Below are 20,042 nucleotides of genomic sequence, written 5' to 3' on the forward strand. Positions count from 1 at the left end.
AATTATACACACAAGTGGTCTGCTGCTCTGAACACTACAGGCAGGAACACCAGTATTATAGGCTCCCTGCAAGATTATTATCTAACAAAATTATGAAGCAACATGCATATAAAAACCACTAGCTTTCCTCCTGAGTTTGTCTGTTGCTTGTCTTAACCCAACTCATAGCTGTCCAATTTCTTAAAGCGTAGCTGGAAAGATTGGCTTACCTTCAACAGCATTGCCAGCATTGTAAGTAAAGTGTCTACGTAACCATACATTTTGCCTTGGGAATACAACAGTGTCGAACGATGGAGGAGCAGCTTTAATTCCTAGATAATATTGAACATTATTATTCAACCTGTTGCACAGAGAGTGAGTTTATAAAACAAACAATTTTGTCTCAATACAGTACTTAATAGGATTGTAAAAGCTTCTAGAAAGCTGTAAGAATCTTAGCAGCAGCAGGTAAGATCTCCCTAAATTGCCCTGCAGTAGTTACTGTTTAAAATTCTCCAATTTCAGAGAATTTAGCATAACTCTACCTATAGTGAAGGTGCTGCTGGAGAGGGGATATAGAACCATTGCTACGCCATCAGTTACAATCAATAGAGGCCATGTAGCTCATATGTAGCAACTGCTGATGAACTTGATGCAAAGTGTTTGGTGTCGAGACTGGTTCTCAGTGGCCAAGAGCTTGTACATCACACAAAAGTAATCAGGTGGGACAGAGGAAATACTGATAAAATGGTCAGGGAGAAAGAGCCATAAGGACTCATCCCTGATACTCTGTAATGAATCATCTGCTGTGCTCTGAAGGCTCACTATGCTGTAGGTAAGTAAGTCTCAATCCCTGGTCCTATATAGTTGACATCTTTGACCACTACCATAGTTTACCAGAGTAATACATCCTGAACTGGAAGCACAGAACACTTTACCCACCTGCTGGGCAGCGTTAGCATCCTGAGCCAGTGTATCTGGATCATACATTGGTTCTAGAGCCTCCAGAGCTTTTTCAGGTCGGCCCAGCTGCTGCTGAAGCGTTGAAAGTGAGATTCTTGCATCCAGATGCAACGGAGCAAGATCAACAACTTTGGCATAGCTCTCTGCAGCACGCTCCATGTGTCCCAACGCCTTCAAGCACTCTAGAAATACCATAAACAACATAATACACTTAAATGGCAGGAAAAAAAGATTCCAAAGCTTGCAAAATAGTTAATGTACTTTTCAGATACTTTTTCAGTTAAAACCATGCAAAACCTGTATTATTAACGTGAAAATATTCAGAAATATGTACTGATGCATCCACAGTTTTATTTAAAGCATCATCAGTTGACACAGGATGGAATGCAGAAGAGATGCTGCTTCACTTATATGAAAATAAAGTATTTTTAGCTGAAGTAAATGTCAATCTATAAGCAGAACAAGAAAACACTCCATGACAGGGTTGTCATAATAAATTCCAATTACAGTTTTGCAAATACCAATTATCATTCAACACGTGTATCTAAAATTCCTGTGATCTTAGATAAACGTCCCTGGAAATGCTCAGCATTATATTATCATCTCTCAGTACCACGTGTTCAGCAGTCCTGCTTCTTCTCACCCGCATGCCGAAGCCAGACAACAGCCAAGTTGTATCGTTCTGAACAGACAAGGGAACTCAAGAGAGGCAGTGCTGAGTTGTATTCTCCAACATCCAGAAATGCCTCTGCAACGTCCAAATACAAGTCACCCATTTCTTCTGGATTTTGTTCCACTAGAGTGGTCAAAAGAGGCTTAAAAAAAAGCACACAAAACACTAAAAGCACAAATAACAAACACGAACATTTCTTTAAGGTATGGTTATTGGAAGCTTATATTTTTATGCTATGATTTTTATTCTATTTGCATTCTGAACTACACTTCCTTTACTTAAATGTTAGTTTAAAAGTGAAAAATAAAGTTCAGAATTCCTGAAAAAGCCACATTTTTCTCTTCTAGACATTTCACATCCATACATTTCACATCCAATGTGTGAAAGTGCCCATCAGCGAGGAGCGCTCTTTATGAAAGAACAGGCTTCAGATTTAGTAGGGCTTTAAAACAAAGTGAAGACGTGTTCCTTAGTGTTCAACAACTTTGCAGTGTGGTCCTGGGCCTGTCACAGCACATAGGCTGTGATTTAATGTGCTTTAGTAATACTTCCACTGGAGGCATAATTTATAAGGACAAAAAATAGTATTTCTGCTATTATAGGTTTGCTAGGTTTCTCTCTTGGAGTGGGAAGGATGCAAAAATAATCTCCACAGCTCTCTCAACGACCTCAGTCATATGAAGACAGGAAAAATTACTTGCTTTGGTAATTTGTTAGAACATCCCCCAACTTCTGAGTTGGTTTCTACTTACATTGAGCGGCTCTAGGATGTTCAAGTGAACCAAGCACACCATCAGCTTGACCGTGATGTCTATGGGAACGCCCTCAGGTATGCAGCAGCTGACATTCTCCACAGCTGTGGGAAGATAAAGAAATTCTTTCTGAACCCATAGGCTTTAACAAGCACTTCACAAGCATCATATCCCCTCCAGGCCATGTTCAGCTCCACTGAAGAAAATATATTCTCATCAACTCTAGCAAATGTTGGTGTAGGCCTGGCCTCTCCCCTTCTTTTGTATCTTTCTCGATAGTTGGCACAACTTCTTCCTGCTGTCTCTGATTCTAATAATTTAATGTGAAGTATCAAGTGCTGTCAGTCTGCATCGATTTCAACAGCAGGATCCCGTAGGATGTGCTTACAGCCTTCGCCCTGTTCAAGATGTACTTGCTTCATAATGCTTTCCTTTAGCAATTTATGCATCTGTACCCTCTTCTCCTTGCTTTTTGAAGGAAATAACCTGTCTTAAGGTAGTTGTTCTTATTAAGCTAAGTCCTGTGTACCAGGGATCTGGCTGTATACAGTGTTAAACACAGAATGCAATCTGACAAGAATGCAAACATGAGACAAAGAAGTTACCCATGACAACGCTAGCAAATTAAAGTTCACACAGTAAAACTCCATTACCATATTTCCTTCACATGCAGTCATGACACCTCCTTAACTACCCTGTTTAAGTTCTCCTTCACTTTAATTCTTACACCAGTCACTCACAGGGTGATTGCTATAACCTGAGAAAACTGTGATTTCCAACATAAGGCTTCCCTATTACCTTCTACATCCACATCCAATTACTGCAAATCACAACAGGCAGATTAATTCATCATTCTCTGAAGATCTTAATTCCCAGCATGACAGTAACTATTCACCTACTGATAAATCCTTACAAAATGAAAAATTTTCTCTTCAAAGTGAGTAAGCTCTGGGAGAATGCTTTCGGCTTTGGTGGCTGGCTGGGTTAGAAGTAAGTTCTGAGTAAGGAAGACAGTACACAAGAAACCTTTCTGGATGAAGCCCTATTTCTCTGCTGTTAGAAATCTCTCCCCATTTTTATATGACTGCAACCTGGTTCCTGAGCATATAATCAGTTGATAACTTGTAGGAAATAAAAAAATTAAATTACTTACCTGCAGCACTGGATTCAGCAACTGGATGACTCTGGTTGTCAGTCACTGCCTCCTGGCTTTCCTGAGTTTCTACCACTGCCTCTGTATCTTTTAAAAAAGATTAGCAAATTACCCTATTAGCACCAGCTAAGCCAAAAGTGACTTGCTTTTGAATCCATAATCGATTGGTAGCTTACTCTGAAAAGTGGACTTTTTGGGTCTTTTGAAGGACAGCAGAGCAGGAAGCAGTCAAAAAAGTTATAAAGCAACAGAGGGTGGGGAACCAAGCTCTTGGGTTGTTTATAAGCTTTGTCTTAAGACAGGTAACTTGGCAACACTGTGTTATAATTCCTAGACTCATCATAGTTTTGCTTCTTATAAATTATCTGTTAAAAGTCTCTATCAGGACAGTTGTTCATTGATCAACTGTATTTTCACCTGATCCATTAAAGCAAAAAGCCAACAGAAGTATCTTATACCTACATTGGGTTTGGACCAGATTGCTGAAACAACCAACCACTTCAACCATAGAATAGAGTGTCTGCTTGTGGAGTTGGCATGCTGTGATCATTCTACAGCCCAAACAAACATCTTCAGACTTAAGCAATGACTTTCACAAAGCAGGTTACTCAAAGACAACCTACTTTATTCAATTACAAGCTAATATCCCTAGATTTGTATATACCAAAACATTTAAATGTTTAATAACACAAGGAGGGTTTATGAAGAATATTAGTCTCAGGTCAAAGGTTGGTATTCTTGAGTATAGGTGCCACTAAGCTTATCTAATTTTTTTTCAGAAGCTATTTAGCTGGCAGAAATAACTGGTCTGATGCAAACACTCAGAGGAATGTTTAGAACTTTAAAAGGCTTCCAGCTGCCTGGAGAGCAGTCCTTGTCCTTAATGAGTCAGCAGGGCTAATTGGACATCAGAGTAACTCCTTATAGAAAGCTGAGGTCATGCCATGTAATTCATTAAAAACACTGAAAAGTTTCAAAAGAGAAAAGCCTCAACATGCATCAAAACATACCCATGAGTTCAAAAGGTAACAGAAAGAAAGATGTCACATTAGATGAACAGCAGGGTCATACTAACCGCTTGTTAACTACTTACCTTTTTTCTCCTTGGTTGGACTTTTTTCTGATACTTTCTTTTCAAGTACAATTCCTGCAAAATCTGTAATAACCTAAAACAGACGAGTAACTCGGATCATTTTAAAGATTTAAAGGATATATGGAGTAACTAGCCCACATGGCAGTTGTTTTAGACGTCACAAAAATTATCAGAAGAAAAGCTGCATTCACTTCATATGGGGTTAGTTGACTAGCATTGAGTTTGATCACCTTATGTCTTTGTCCACTATTTTTGGACTACTTAGATGATCCAATCAGCATCTCTTTAGCAAACACAACAGTTACTTTCATCACAACTTGAAAAGTTTTTAACCTTTACATCTTCTTTTAATGCCTTTTGGAAGACTGAAAAAGAAAGCAAAGCACCAGGTAAACAGCTAAGCTCTCCACAGATCTTTCCAAAGTGCTCCAAGGATTCCTCAGCCTAACACATTGCAAGGAAACCATATGGTTTGTCTCAGTTAAAAGAAATAATTAAATAAAATTCACAGCTACATCCAGACATTTTACAACAGCCCTGGTCATACACATCATGACCTCAATAAAACTAGTATAATTCAGTAGAACAACTAATTAAAAAAAACAGAAACCAAAGACAGACAATTCAAGACATTCACTTGCCAATGGGGAGCTGCAAGGGGGGAAATGCACAAGTGTAAAGGACCATTGGTCTAAGACCCAATGCAGTTTGGTATTTTGTTCATGAACTGAAAAGTAAATATTTAAGTCATTATTGTTGCCAAAACAAGAGTGATAAACACAGAGTACATGGCCCTTAGAGGAATGTACCAGATGATTGTGTTAAGATAGTTATTTTTTAAAGGCTTGATTTACCAGCTCAAATACAGTTTCAGCTGCTGAGGAACAAGGAACACCATTACAGGAATAGACCCGAGGAGAACCATCATGAAGAAACAGAGGAACAGTTCTATGACTGAGTACTGTATTACTAAATCTGGCAGCTAAATACTGTGTACATAAAATTGACTGTTTGATTTTTAAAATGGGAAGAAGTACAGAGAAGGGTCAGAGGAATTGTTTGCAGGTTCATGATGCTTTGCACTGACAGAGAGCAAGCTAAATAAAATCTTAAGGAGAAAAAAAAAGGAGGTAATTTAGTATCAGCAAGGAATAATGTTCACAAGGAGAAAGTCCCAACTAACGGTGTCTCTTCAATCTATCTTGGAAAGTATAACAATGACCAGATACTAAAGTCTTTCCTCTCATAGCCAGACCAAATCAACACAGAAACCTGCCTCAAAAGTGAGGGTTAAAAACTGCTAGAACAAATTGGGAACAGATAGGCAATCTTCTCCAACTCCTGATGACTTAAGAGTCAAGATGTATTGTCTTTCTGGAATGTATGCTTGATGCTCAATGCATGAATTCTTGGTTGTAACACAAGTATGCCAGATAAAGCACCACTGTCTGCATTTGAACCATTAGACTGCTCAGTGTCACCCTCTTAACCTTCACGTTAGAGAATGCCCTTTGCTGGTAGTACTGACAAAACCAGCTCAAAGGTCTTCTCTGGCTACTAAGATTATGGCAACTGTAGAGAGGAAGGATTCCCAAACTTTAAACCTGGAACAGCATGCAAGTCTATCAGCCCCCAACTTATTAAATCAAGCCGTTAACGTCAACGCTGATTTCCATAGGACTAATAGCAAGGAGTCTGAATCTGATCAGCTCTGTCACTATAGAAACATGACCATATTTAAGCACTACAGGAATATAAACTGTCCATCCTGACTGGCAAAGAGGTGCTGAACATGATATAGAAATGCATTTAATTCTCCATACCGCCAATGCTTTGTCATACTGTTTGGAAGAAATATATAGTTCAGCTGCAATGTTAACATCTTCCATGGAGACAAGGCTCTGGTGTTTAGTAAAGGCTTCTTCTATTATCTCAATAGCAGAGGTCACATCATTGGCTTCATAATAACTCCTATAAAACACAGATATGAGATACTAATTAATTGAGATAACTGACAATATGTACTTTGAACACTAGCAAACGGATTTTCGTATTTCTTTTATTTTTGCCTATTAGCAAATATTTTAATTAGCAAGACTAAGTTACAAAAGACAGTGAGAAAGGGTTGTTTTTTTCTTTCCTTACAACTGTTGACAATTTTTATGTATTTCAAATAATTACCTTTTTTTTCCCCCCTATATGTTTGGGCATTACTGGAGTTTTCATCACAATATCCCCCACCTGGAGCCACATATCAATAATATATCACACTAACCTGGTTTCAGAAAAACCTTCAATAATAACATTGTTACAATACACATCCTTATGGTTTTTTGGTGCATTTCACAACCATGAAGATCAAAAGACTTAAACTGTTTTGAAACAGGCCAGTAACAGCCTTCTACACATCATGCATGAGAAAGCTGAGATATATAGTAGTTAAACAACTTACTAAAAACTGTAAGACAGCTACACACTTTAACCTCAAGCCTTCTCTGTCTCACGCAAGCTTCTATGACTTGATCTGCTCTCATTAGCAGAAAAGGGGAGGAGGCAGATTTCTACTTGCTCCAGAAACAAATCAAAAATGACACATAAAATTTATTCTTTTGCAGATGGTTTGTATTTCAGATTGAATACTTTGTTTCATTCAGATTTGCTGGCAGTAAGTTTCCAGGTCTCTAGTGATATTATACAGATTAAAAATGTACTGCATTTGTATATAATTATACTACTGCCATTTTCTAGTAATCAGTATTTGCACTTTATTCTCTTAAGAGAATGCAACACTGCTAAGATGATGCCTTGATCCTACACAGGATTAATTCCCACATATCAGGCTTTAGAAACATCACAATAGTTGGGGAGCGAATGCTTGTGGGGGAGTCACCGCCAGCAAAAACATCTGCATTCCTTTATTTCAGCTACATACCCAGCTTCAATCAGCTGCAGAGCTTATTAATACCAGCTTTTGAGAAACTCTGGAAAATCAAATCACAGTATTTTTAAATCCAACTTACTTTGCCATGTCTCTAGCCAACTGCATAAAGCGCTCTCCATCAGAGGGAGACAGGAGATTCAAAATACGCCTGTAGCCATCCATAGCCATCTTATGTTCCCCCAACTGTTCATACAGGCTTGATCTCTCCCATAGATAACGCACATTGGTTGGGTCATATTTCAGAGCTACAAGAAAAAGCATATTAGTAGCCTAGTTTAGGAAAAGGCAACAATGGATTTCACATTCATTTCCCTGACTAGATGAACATTAACAAACGTATGCACAAAGTTTTTCTAAGAAAAAGACACCCTATAGTAAAGATTCATTAATCTTTTACCAAAGTCTGGACAGAGGTACCAGAATCTTTAGCAAACTGCAGCAAACTAAATGAGAAAGCAGAAGAAAACAAAACGATTGCCATTAGCACCTAACATTTATTTTAAACTATTACAATGGTTGCTACACTACCTTTTGTGTAGCAAAAAACAGCCTGTTTAATATTGTCCTGTTCCAGTGACATTTCTGCTAGTCTAACCCATTCCTCAGTATCACTAGGATTTAAGTGAGCTGCAATCAGTTCAAACTGTAATGACTTCTCCATATCACCCTGGTCTTCATAGATCATGGCAAGAGTGGAAAATGGCTCATGAGCAAGAGGAGCTGTGAAAAGACAAAAAGAATGATTAAGAACTATTGTTTTAAAACCACTCTGAAAACAATTAACTTGCCTTTCTGCAAACAACAGATATCAGAATTATATGAAACATCAACATTGCTGTTTAAATTCAGAAAACACTTGCAGACAAGCTCCAGTTCCTTTTTATAAACTATTAAACAGCCTGACCAAATCTAACAACAACCATTTATAGCATTATTCTACATTGTAAGTCATGCTGATGTTTATACCTTGGTTCTACAAAGACAATAAAAGCAAACTGTGTAAAGCCAAGCAAAGGCCCAGGCCTCAGCAGAATTAGGGTGCTAGTTTCTTTTTATAAGCAAAACAACAAAGGAAATGCACTACATATTCTTAATTCCACACTACTTATACAGTGACTTTCCTTGTACTGAGTACTTTCATCATCAGTGGAGCCACACTGACTTTTTCTGATGCACATGGCAATTTCACCCCATCCTTAAAGCCAAAAAGGTTTACCATTCTAACATACCTTGTCGAATGATTTCCATGCACATTAGAATAGCCTCCTCACGTTCTCCTCGAGCAAACCTGATATTGGCCTCTCCCATCAGACCCCTCAAGGCACGAGGAAGTTTGCTGCGAGGTCTTTTCTCCTAAATGGAAAAGAGATATTATTTCTACTGAGGATTCAGTTGTGCCCAAATTCTGGAGATGTCAGTCACACCTGTGCTTAACACAACCTAACAACAACTTATTTAAGTACTAGCGATATTAAAATGACTGACCAAAATATTTGCTGATTTTCAAAAGTGACAGAGTAACTCTGATATCCAATACAAACATAATCCAGACACTGGAAAAACTCACTTCATTATTTTTGAAAGTTTTGAAACAGTAATCTACAGTAATTTTTTAAAAAACAAAGACAGGTGACACCAACATAAGCAGAAGTATCCTACAGCGAATATTTTCAGGCAAGTTTTTCAGCAAGTAGCTAAAATCACACAAACTGGCATTTATGCACTATGCTTCAGGAGATACAAGGAAGTTACATGAAAGTTTAAATACTTGCTTTCATCATTTTCTTGGTCTCACGATTAAGTACCATCTCCAACACAAAAACATCTCCAGCTGTGGGTTGCTCAGTAGTTTCTTCTTCCTCTTCTTCTTCTTCCTCTTCCTCTTCATCCTCCTCCTCCTCTTCATTTTCCCCAAGCATGGATGCAAAGACCCGATGAACAGATTTACTGACGCCATCTGAAGTTTCTCCTGGTTGCGAAAGAAGCAAAAACAGTCTATGATATAATCAAGAGTACACGCTGCTTATTAGGACAAGTGCAGAGAAAACGGAATTCTTCATAATTAGTAGCCCACTTGAAACAGCTATTCTATAAGAAAAAGGCCTGCAGAAATGCAGAAGAACTATTAACAACCTCTTTGGTTTTAAAACTCTGCATTATTCATCACCAATGCTTAGTATGCCCCAGCCTCTAACATTTTTTGGATATTTGAAATGAAAGCATGGAGTAACACACAGAACGAAGCAACAGTTTATTCAACATTTTTCCCAATCCATACAAGAGAAGCATATTAAGTGATTTTCAAGCACTAAACTGGTTGGATGGAATAAAGCTTTTCAGCTGAAGAGGCTAAGTGGGCAGGCAATTATACTAAACAATAATGCAGCAACCAATTTTTAGAGGTAATTTAAAGCAAGGTCTTGTAACCATTCTAACCATGACAATAAGTACCTTTCAATGTGTGTAAATGCAAAATCCAGATTATTCACATTTCTCCAGAAAAAGAAATAACAAAATTCTTTAAAATAAATAAGAATATGATGCTACATATCCAAAATAAATATGTTTAAAGCATATGATTTTAAAAATTTTCACATCTTTTAATTGCAACTTTTCATTATTAAGTTAATCCAGGGTTATAACTGCCGACAAGTCTATATCTATGCAAAATATTAAAATATGTAGTGTTCAAAGGTTTCAGCTGGAGGACTTGGCATCTAAAGATTTGATAAAAGGATAACCACAGTATCAAGTTGGGACTGAAAAATAAATCTATCATGTATTGCCTATATATAAGAGGGAATTGAGTACTACACCTGAGTTTATAGTTATTTTTCTGTTTGGTTTTTTTTTTTCTGACTTGGATATATTTAGTTATTTTTATTCTGACTTGGATATTAACCATCTAAAAATCAAGACTTTTCTTCCTCTCCTCCCTTCATCTGAAAAAAAACTAATTATTAATTTAATTTCCCTTTTATTTCAGTCTCCTAGGCTGCAGGAATCATCTGAAGATTGTAGTGGATTAGCTCTGAAGATTTGATACATGAAAGTGATTTTAACAATGACCTTTTCTAACATTTTTCTTCTGAATATCCTAAGTCTGATTCTAATAACAACTCTTTAAATAGTGATAAATATTATCAATGCTTCCATGATTCTGACTGCTCTTGAGACTTCTGCGTTCTCTAGGGAAGAGCAGAAGTAACAGTATCACACAAATCTATCAGGATATGTTTTTTCTTAGATAAAGATGATGTGCATGAAAAAACATGTAACAGACTGGGAGGAATACAGAGCAGAAAAGAGCAGCTTAGAGGTATTTCAGAGATTTCAGCAAAAAGAAGGGGTCAATAAGGAACCACAGATATCTGGCTCCAACCACACTTCCAGTGTTCATTTTCTGTCCTTCTAGGATGCAGTCTGGCCATACTTTCAAAATTGAGATTCCACTGATGCACATTTTAGGTAAGACAATTTAAGGCCTGTTCTTGAAATTTAAGAAAAAAACCCCCAACAAACAGAATGATGAGAATTTGCAGTGAAACTAGCAAAAGGAGTCTAAGAACAAACACAAAGAGATCAAAAATTGCACTTTGCTATCTCACAGCATTGGCAATCTCACAGGCATATTCCCTGACTGATGCATGGAGTACAGCTTCTGAAGAGAAGGTGTCTGAAACAGACTGCAGCACTCTCAATCCCACACCCAAATCCAGAACCTGAGGCATGCGATCAACAAGCATGGATACAAACTAAAGAGAGAAGTGCTGCTCCTACCACTTCCTGCAAGTCCTTTCACTATGCAGGAACCCCAAGGAAGTTAAGCTTATTTTGCTAAGGCACCTAAGGAGATATTACCATCCCAGTAACCGCACAAAGGAAGCCAGCCAGGGAATCTGTAGCTAGGAATATCCAGCAGAAAATAAGGAGAGAAATAAACGTAGGCACTCTAAGCAGGCCAAAGGATAACTGAGCAAGAGAAAAAACACAAAGAAAAAAAAAGAATCTCCTCTTTTTAACTATTTTATTTCACTTCGGATGACAATGGAAGAAGGCAACACTCACACAGTGGAATCAAATATTCTGAAATATTCAAGTCTCAGCAAAAGACTAGCGAAGAGACGAACAAGAAAAAAGTCAAAACAAAACAGACAGAAGACTTTTTGAGATAAGTTAAAAACTTCAAATTATTTGTAACTTTAGAGAGAGTAAATAATTGAGCCCATGTGGTTAAGAAGCCAGGAGGGGAAAAATTGAGGGTTTCCCAGAAAAAGATGGCGAACTGGCCAGATCCAGTTCCTTAAAAACACCGAACAAAGTTAAAACCCTGGCTATGACTGGGAACATCCTACAAAGATATACATTCTAACACTGTGCTTCGATACCCACAGGTTCGAAAGCAGCAGCCAGGTATTTATAAGTCAGCCCGCTATTAAAGAGCAAATGCTTTCAATGACCTTTTAAATACATTTTTCACTGAAATTATTATGTTAACATTTACCGTCAGTTTCATCCTGACTTTGGGATTTCCCGGATGCTTTTCTGGATGAAGACGGAGCCTCTACATCTTCAGCATTTTCCTCAGCAGACGCATTTTCGCCATCCTGCGCACACCAACAATAATCAGCTTTATAACATGACCCATTCCTATTTCCCCTAATATTTACAATTAGCATTTAGACCACAGGTGAAACGGCATTTAGACCTGCTAGTGAAACAGGTGGAATAAGTGCTATATTTTTAAATGAACGAAACCCAACATTACTTGCTTTTAAAATGTTTACATTCTTATCGATGTGACGTGACTCAGGTGGTGACTGTTCACATCACTTTTGACTGAAGAGACTAGTCCATTGCTTATTTGGCATTACAGTGGGGTAAGACGACACGGTTAACCGTATTAAAAAAAATTTACAAATGTGCAACAAATCGTTTTAGAAGCCTGCCTTTTTAAACACAAAATGAAATATCAAAATAGCACTCGGTAATCCAGTAGGAAGGTTGCCATAGGATATCACTTGTCCTTCCACGACAGCTGAGTTCTGCTGTATTTGCTCTCTGAAGATCAGGAAATACAGAAATTCAGTTGCATTTTGACATAAAGATAGTAAAGTTAAAGTTAACTGCAACACTCCAATCAAGCATACAGAATTTCTCAGAGTACCTCCATCTGCTTGCTTTTAGACATAAAGCTGTGTCTGCCTGTATTTATTGCTTCCAAGAAGCCACAACAATTACCAAAAGGAGTCGGACTGGATCTCTTCCTTAGATCTCACACAGAAGATGGTGGGGGAGTGGTAGCACCATACGCTGGATGATTTTATATCAAAATCTGCTTCTGCTCATTGCTCCAGCCTGAAGCAGAAATTAATTATGGTGCCTGAAGGTAACTGCCACCAGCACGAACCAAACCGCCACATTCTGCACTTCGGAAAGGTGTACGCTCCCCCGAACAACTTGCTCTCCAGTACCTAATGACCCTTGCAAATTAAAGTTAGTTTCTCATAATTTTTGCACAGAAATTAACAACAACGTAGACACGGTCAACAGCTGAGCACAGCAGCACTTCACACGAGCCCAGGCGCACACACAGAAGAGAGGAAGCCGCGCTGCTCCTGAAGCGGCCCGTGCCCTGCCAGGTGCTGTCACGGGAGGAGGCGGGGAGGCGGGAGGGAGCGGGCCGGGCCGGGCCGGGCCGTCAGGCGGGCCAGACTCACCTTCTCGCGGCTCTTGCGCTCCTCTCGCCGCCGCTCGAACTCCTCGAAGGAGATCTTCCCCTCCAGGTAATCGATCAGCTCAGGGCTGAAACCCGACATCGCGCCGCCACCGCCCGCGAGCGGAAGCGGCCGCAGCCGGCGGCGGGGAACCTTGTTCGGGGCAGGACGCGCGTCCCTTCCGTTATGGCGCCCGCCTCGCCCCGCGCCCTCACGCACGAGTTCCGCGCCGCCGCCACGGCCCGGCCCGGCCCGGCCCGGCGCTCCTGCCTTGGGGCGGGGAAAGCATCGCCCCTCGGGAGCCGGCAGCCGACGCGGCTTGGGCTGGAGGGTCTCCCGAGCCCGGGGGGAGCCCGGGCAGCCGCGTCGGTAGGCGCTGCTGCGGTGCTCGCTGCCCCGGAGGGTCCAGCGGCCTCAGGGCAGGAGGCGTGAGGAAAACTCCTCTCTTACTGACCCGACTGTAGTGCCAGGTTGTCTTTTACTGCCCGGGAAACGGGTGCTGTTTTTACGTGAGAAGGGCTCCTTAACTTCGTACACAGTTACGGTGCAGATGAGTGACTGGCAGGGGCACGGCCAGAGGTGGGGCTGAGGGACGAGCAGCCGTTCGGCCCGCGGGGCAGGAGGTGTCCCCACCGGCGCCGGCCTTTCCCCCTTCCCTCCGGGAACCAGAAGACTTCTGATAAAGAGGTGTCTGGAAACTTGCTGCAAAACACCTCATGACGTCTAGCTCTAATAAACTGAACGGTAACATTTATTTACCAGTTTCGAACAAAGACGCTTAGCGGTAGTTAAAAGCACGCTGTTGCACTCCTCATTTATTCACGTTTAAACAAACACAATTCTGCTAGGCAAAGTGTAGTAGCCAAACATAACACGTTTGTTAACAGACAGCAAATGTGCTAAATACAGCATGATAACAGATTCCATAGGTGAAAACTGTGATAGTGAGGAAAATTTTAAATTGTCGAGTAACTGTTAAAAAGTCAAAGCACTAATATTTTGCTGTAAAGGTTACCACTTCGCATGAAGTTCAAAATTTAATGCCTGAAAGAGAGGGAAAAAAAGGATGTGAGACAAATACATAAATATTTATATGCAACCAGGGTATGATCCAAACCAAGTCCTGGTAACACTGGCTGAAATACCCCAACTGAGCCCAGCAGACCTCTACTTCCAGAGAACAGTTCTGAACACTGAAGGGAACTACCGTGATCATCCTGAATTATGTAGGACAAATTACTTCCACCAGTAATTTTCTCAGTGCTGCTGTAACTTGCAGTACAGCTACAGCATCCCTTCTAAAGTCCCTTTTCATTTACTTATCAAGCACAATATTCATTGTGTGTTGAGTTTTTTTTCCCTCTGACACAAACACTTGGCAAAAAGAACTTAGTTTTAAAATTTGAGTGCAGTCTTCATTATGATTCATGATAATAAGAATAGTGGAGCTGTGCTTTTGATTACAAAAAGAGATGTACTTAAGCAGGCAGAGAGCAGGACAGAGCTAAAAATCCGAAGTTGAATATTGATTACAAATTAATCTCTTCGAGATACTAGGTAAATCACCAAAACGCTTAGATTCAAAACTTACTGAAATCTTCACCTATTTGTAAAATGGGAGAAAACAATTATTTAGCTTTCCTCAGAACTGCCAGTATTCACTGACTCTCAAAATGAGATGTGAAAGGATTTATTTGTTACAGAGTATGGTTATGCATGGATTAGAATAGCTAAGCAGTACCTGCTATAAACTGAGACTGGATTTATTAATAATGCAAGCTTGACCCACTTCAATTTTATTTCATATTTATGGAGAGATGTGAATAAGTTGGCAATCCTTTTATTCAACCTTCAATTTTAGTGGTAGAAATAACGAAAGCAGCATGAACGGACAAAGATGTAAAAGATGATGTATGCTTCGTTAGTGCAGTATCTTATGTCTAAATTAACTTTCTTAATATACATATATCACAGAAAATGACTAGTCTTAATTGATAATTTTACTGATATCAGTTACTTAAGTAAAACCTGCATTCTCTATTTTCTGTACTTTTTCAGAATTCTTGTCCACATTAAAAAAAGGGAGAAAAAGGGGGAGGGAAAAAAAAAAAAGGAAGGCGTGGTCTATATAGCTCTGCACAAGCACCATGTGTTAATTTACCAAAGCAGTAAATATGTCATAAATCTCTACCTCAAGAATTTTAAATCTACTTCAGGCAAGAGTTAAGGTGCTACATTTTTAATTTCCTCTGAAAAAGAAGTTGTTTTCATACTCAGACAGAAATGAGAATCACTTGAATCCAAATCTTTCACTTGGTTACATGTAACAATGTTAGAGAAAAAGGCATCTTCTTTTACCTTGGTCAGCAGCATCTTTCAGCCTTTAAAATAATTTGGAAAAGAATTTTTCCTTTCTTCATAATCTGCAAATGCAGAAGCAATAGGATCTGAGTAGAACATGACAGGCCTTGGTCCTTCATTGTTCATAGTGAAAGTAGCTGGGAACTTTCTGAGATCAAGACCCCTGCCCGAAAAATAAGCCTGGAGCGTTCTGAAAAACTGAACATATTTCATATGTGAAAACAGAGCATGCCCGACGGAGATTAATTATTTCTACGACACAAAGTAGATGTAATATTTGTTCCTATGTGGGATGAAATCCTCTATTTTGATCATGAACTGGTACAATACAGGCAATATAATTCAGACATGTCCACTCCATGCATGGCTTGTACACCTTACGTGGTGTCCATCATCTATGCTCCCCACTGAACCACAGAGGATGCAAACTGTATCCCTTATAAAACAGGCACAGCAAAACCCTTGCTGAGGGCAAACAGTACAGTTCTGTTACACATTTCTCTAAGAGAAATGTTCTCCAAGAGTTAGCAACAGTGGGCAGCTGATTTGAACAGGCCCCTTAGATGACATAAAAGTAGAAATTAATGCTTCTTAAGTGAGGAAAAATTGTGGGAAACCAATTTTTTTTCCTTTGCAAATTCCTTATAAGATCTTGCAAATGTTCCGTTAGTGATATTTTCTTAGCTGTAATTAACTTTCAGATCTTTAGCCACTGTTCACGACAATGCATCAGATGCAAACTTGTTTGTTTGTACTTCCAGAAGATCAAACAACATGCAGCAACACAGTACACATTAGAGAGAAACATAATAATAATTCCTCTTCTGTTTCATAAAACAAGTGGTTGTATAATCAAAATACATTTTTAAAAACTAAAGCTGCTGGATGGAGATCTAAGGAAGTTTTATGCACTACTGCACACCAAGAAGGTCTCTTCAGTTAAGGGGTACATCCTGACTGAAGAATGCTCAACCAGCTGTGGTTATTGACTATACAAAGTGCACAGTTACTAACGTTACATTTAATAGGCCCCTTTTACCTTTAAATTTGGAAGATAAAAATTCTCATGATGGAAAACAGAAAAAAACCCACAAAACTTATGCTATCTTTCTTGCAGCATTTCCTTACCAGGTCTCTGTTTCTAGGGTTATCTAGAGGTTTCCATTTTTCTTCTGGTTGGAAAGGAGCACCCTTTGCCAGTCCTCTCACAGCCAATACTGTATATAGACCCAGGAGTACCACCTTCCACATGTTGAAGAGATGAACAGACTATCTGTAAGAAGGACAATGAGCCAGACTCCATAAGTCCTACAGAGCTGTCACTGGTAACAAATAGAGCAAGCATGACAATCCAGTGGAGTGCTGAAAATAATTTATCCATGGCAGGAAGATCTGCCTACTGTGCTGTTAACTTTTTTTTGTTTTCCTAGTACTAATGTACTAATGTAGGAAGAACAAATTATTCTAAAGAAGCATTTCCCATACCACAGCTATTTCTAGACACGATTCTCTTTTTGAGAGGGACTAGTATGACATTTAACACAAAATATTTACATTTGTTATTACATACAGCCATTTTCATTGGCTGATTAGCTACAGCATCAGATCTTTGTGTGCTCCAAGGTGAATGCAAAAATACGGCTTGAGATCCAGATACCTCAATTTTTAAAATTGCATGAAATGAAAGTGTACTACATACATTAATAAGTACAATAATAATACAGCCTGGTACAATATACTAGAGACCCATTTCACAACCTGTTCCAAGGGGAAAAAAAAAAAAAGAAACAAATCTCCCTTTCACGTTCTTTAAAATAAAGCTTACCAGTGAATTTGGCTCTGGCTTGCCCCTTCTTGGTTAGTCTCCTTGTAATCTGTGAACAAACTGATCTCTGCACTTATATTTCTAGTGGACTGTAGGTGGGTGTCAATGACGTTAGCAGGAGTTCAAAAATACAGTAATGATTCCATTTCCATCCATGACATAAAGACTCTTGAGAATTTCATCCTTAATACTCTTAAGACCTGTTGCTATTGAACAGTGCAGTGCAAATTCCTCCTCCCTAAGCCATATTACAGAAAATTGTTGGTAAGCGTATAATAAGTTTAAAACAATTCCCAACAGAGATAGCAGAGCTGTATCAAAATATTACTTTTAATTAAAAGTAATTAGCCATATCTCTAGAATGGTGACTAACAGATAATTACAGCTGGCTGAATAGTTTTCAAGCAAGATGAGATATGGATCGTTTTCTTGATGCTGGAGAGAGAGAGTAAAGAAAGGTCTGTTTCAAGATCCAAAATCTTAACATTTTAATGGAAGTGCTGCTTTCGTACCCTGATTTTATCAGCAGTTAATATCCTCCTGTCAGACTAGAAACTAAGGCAAAGACTGCAAGAAGGACTATGCTAATTTACCTTGGCCTTATTTCATAGCATTCTTCATCTCAAAGCTCCTGAATTTTTTTTGCTTATAATTTCATTATATTCTTCTCTCCATTATTTAGATGATACTTTAGTTAGTATCATATAAAATATATCTCTATACAGACATGTTAAAACTAAAGATTTTTGGCCATTATCTTACTCCAGATTACTGTTGTTTATTTCTGACTAGAAGCGTTACATCTTTCTTTGGTTTAAATTTTGAAAACAAAACAAAAACCTAACCCCACCCTTCCAGGCAGGCAACATTGTGGACATCCAAACATCATTAGCAACACAGCAAACAAAATCCTAGCAGTGTTATTTTCATGACTGCAGTAACATACAAAAATACAAGTGTCCTGGTTGCAGCTGGGATAAAGTTAATTTTCTTTCTAGCAGCTAGTATAGTGTTAAGTCTTGGATTCAATATGAGAAGAATGTTGATAACGTACTGATGTTTTCAGTTGTTGCTAAGCAGTGTTTAGACTAAGTCAAGGACTTAGTCAGCTTCTCGTGCCCAGCCAGCGAGAAGGCTGGAGGGGCACCAGCAGTTGGGAGGGGACACAGCCAGGGCAGCTGACCCAAACTGGCCAACAGGATATTCCATACCATGTGATGTCATGGCCAGTATGTAAACTGGGGGGAGTTGGCCTGGGGGGGAATCACTGCTCAGGAACTAACTGGGCATCAGTCAGCAAGTGGTGGGCAATTGCATTGTGCAGCACTTGTTTTGTATGTTCCAATTCTTTTATTATTATTATTGTCATTATCATTATTTTCTTCCTTTCTGTCCTATTAAACTGTGTTCATCTCAACCCACGAGTTTTACTTTTTCTTTCCCCCCTGCCCCAGTTCTCTCCCCCATCCCACTGCGGGGCGGGGGGGGAGTGAGCAAGCGGCTACATGGTGTTTAGTTGCTGGCTGGGGTTAAACCATGACAAGTCAACTTATCCAGCTTGCATATTATCCTGCAGACTTAGAGTGAAAAAAAATTTCACACACACATAAAAGAAAATCCATCAAAACTCATCCATTACTTTCATAATAGACAACTTCCAGATCATAGACTCATCAAGAACCAGAACAGCAGTAGCAACAGAAGAACTTGTAAAAAGGCAGGCCCCAACGTAAGGGAACTTTCTTTGTTGATTTTCTAGGTAGATACTTATTTCTAGTTTAATGTTGTGCATAATTTACCTTCTAAATCAACCAGAAGTAGAAATACGTTCCTCTAGAGGAAATGACAGGAAGGGGAAAAGGCTTGATTTACAGTTTGGGATTAGATTTTAGTTCCTTATTTAGAAGGAAAAAAAAAAAAAAAAAAAAAAAAAAAAAAAAAAAAGGCCAGAAAAGCAGGCAGTTTTCTTCCCCTCAATTCTTTTATTAATTTGATTTATTTAAAAAGAAAAAAACTGGAGATTATGCAGTAAAACATACCAAAGTCAGCTGTAGATTTATTTTTTATTAACAAGTTTTATTACTGTAGGAATTTAGGCAGTTTGGTTAACTGATGAAGTATGCAGATATGCAAGAGATTCAATTAGCATATATTTTCTGTAAGCTGTCTTAAAAAAAACCCAACCTCACAAATTTGTATTGTTGCTTACTGAGCTAAGTGTTTGAGAAACTGCTTGAGGTAAAACTCTGTTCAGACTTAGTGCTCATTGTAGTGTGGGTTGGTTTTGCGTTTTTTTTTAAAGATAATTTCATTATAGCTCTTTCCTTCAGTGAAAGTCAAATATAAATGGAACACATTCATATTAAAATACTATTATTAGAGTTACACTGATTGGACAAAATTGCATCCTTTTTTGAGAACAGTAGCTAGTTTAACAAATGCTTTCCAAGCCAGATGTCAGTGTGATGCCTTTTTAATGCAGCCAAATTTAAGCATTAGGTTTGCTTGATAAATTATGTATATAGACACATATCTTCAGTAAATCAAATCTTTTTAAAGTGGTTATACTAATTATATAGCCTTTA

At 38.7% G+C, this 20,042-nt stretch overlaps 3 protein-coding genes across 10 annotated transcripts in view; all 3 read right to left on the reverse strand.

Moving 5' to 3' along the window:
- The window catches only part of GTF3C3 (general transcription factor IIIC subunit 3), a 23,273-nt gene extending 9,823 nt beyond the window's left edge, over positions 1–13,450 (reverse strand). For 4 of the 7 annotated variants that reach the window (XM_030017884.2, XM_030017883.2, XM_041124435.1 and 1 more), the window contains exons 1-13: positions 13,275–13,450; positions 12,059–12,161; positions 9,327–9,523; positions 8,784–8,907; positions 8,083–8,274; positions 7,634–7,799; positions 6,437–6,584; positions 4,614–4,686; positions 3,521–3,607; positions 2,368–2,471; positions 1,586–1,757; positions 922–1,124; positions 210–311 (exon numbers count right to left, since the gene is read on the reverse strand). In XM_030017884.2, coding sequence (XP_029873744.1) covers positions 210–311; positions 922–1,124; positions 1,586–1,757; positions 2,368–2,471; positions 3,521–3,607; positions 4,614–4,686; positions 6,437–6,584; positions 7,634–7,799; positions 8,083–8,274; positions 8,784–8,907; positions 9,327–9,523; positions 12,059–12,161; positions 13,275–13,373 — 1,770 coding nt within the window. In that variant the 5' untranslated portion in view covers positions 13,374–13,450. Of the gene's footprint in view, positions 1–209; positions 312–921; positions 1,125–1,555; positions 1,781–2,367; positions 2,472–3,520; positions 3,608–4,613; positions 4,687–6,436; positions 6,585–7,633; positions 7,800–8,082; positions 8,275–8,783; positions 8,908–9,326; positions 9,524–12,058; positions 12,162–13,274 lie in introns of those variants that run through there. The other 3 variants (XR_003923919.2, XM_030017885.2, XM_041124436.1) reach the window with 3 other exon arrangements.
- A 609-nt stretch (positions 13,451–14,059) lies between these two features.
- C6H2orf66 (chromosome 6 C2orf66 homolog) lies at positions 14,060–16,883 on the reverse strand. Its single transcript, XM_030017906.2, has 3 exons — positions 16,761–16,883; positions 15,630–15,830; positions 14,060–14,315 (listed from the first exon to the last, which is right to left on the reverse strand). The coding sequence occupies exons 1-2, from the start codon at positions 16,881–16,883 to the stop codon at positions 15,648–15,650; spliced, it is 306 nt and encodes a 101-aa protein (XP_029873766.1). The 3' UTR covers positions 14,060–14,315; positions 15,630–15,647.
- The window catches only part of PGAP1 (post-GPI attachment to proteins inositol deacylase 1), a 43,736-nt gene continuing 40,508 nt past the window's right edge, over positions 16,815–20,042 (reverse strand). Inside the window, exon 27 of one of the 2 annotated variants that reach the window (XM_030017882.2) lies at positions 16,815–16,905. In XM_030017882.2, coding sequence (XP_029873742.1) covers positions 16,902–16,905 — 4 coding nt within the window. In that variant the 3' untranslated portion in view covers positions 16,815–16,901. Of the gene's footprint in view, positions 16,906–17,825; positions 17,893–20,042 lie in introns of those variants that run through there. The other variant, XM_030017881.1, reaches the window with a different exon arrangement.

The sequence above is a fragment of the Aquila chrysaetos genome, chromosome 6, assembly GCF_900496995.4.
Source record: "Aquila chrysaetos chrysaetos chromosome 6, bAquChr1.4, whole genome shotgun sequence".
NCBI classification, from domain to species: Eukaryota; Metazoa; Chordata; class Aves; order Accipitriformes; family Accipitridae; genus Aquila; species Aquila chrysaetos.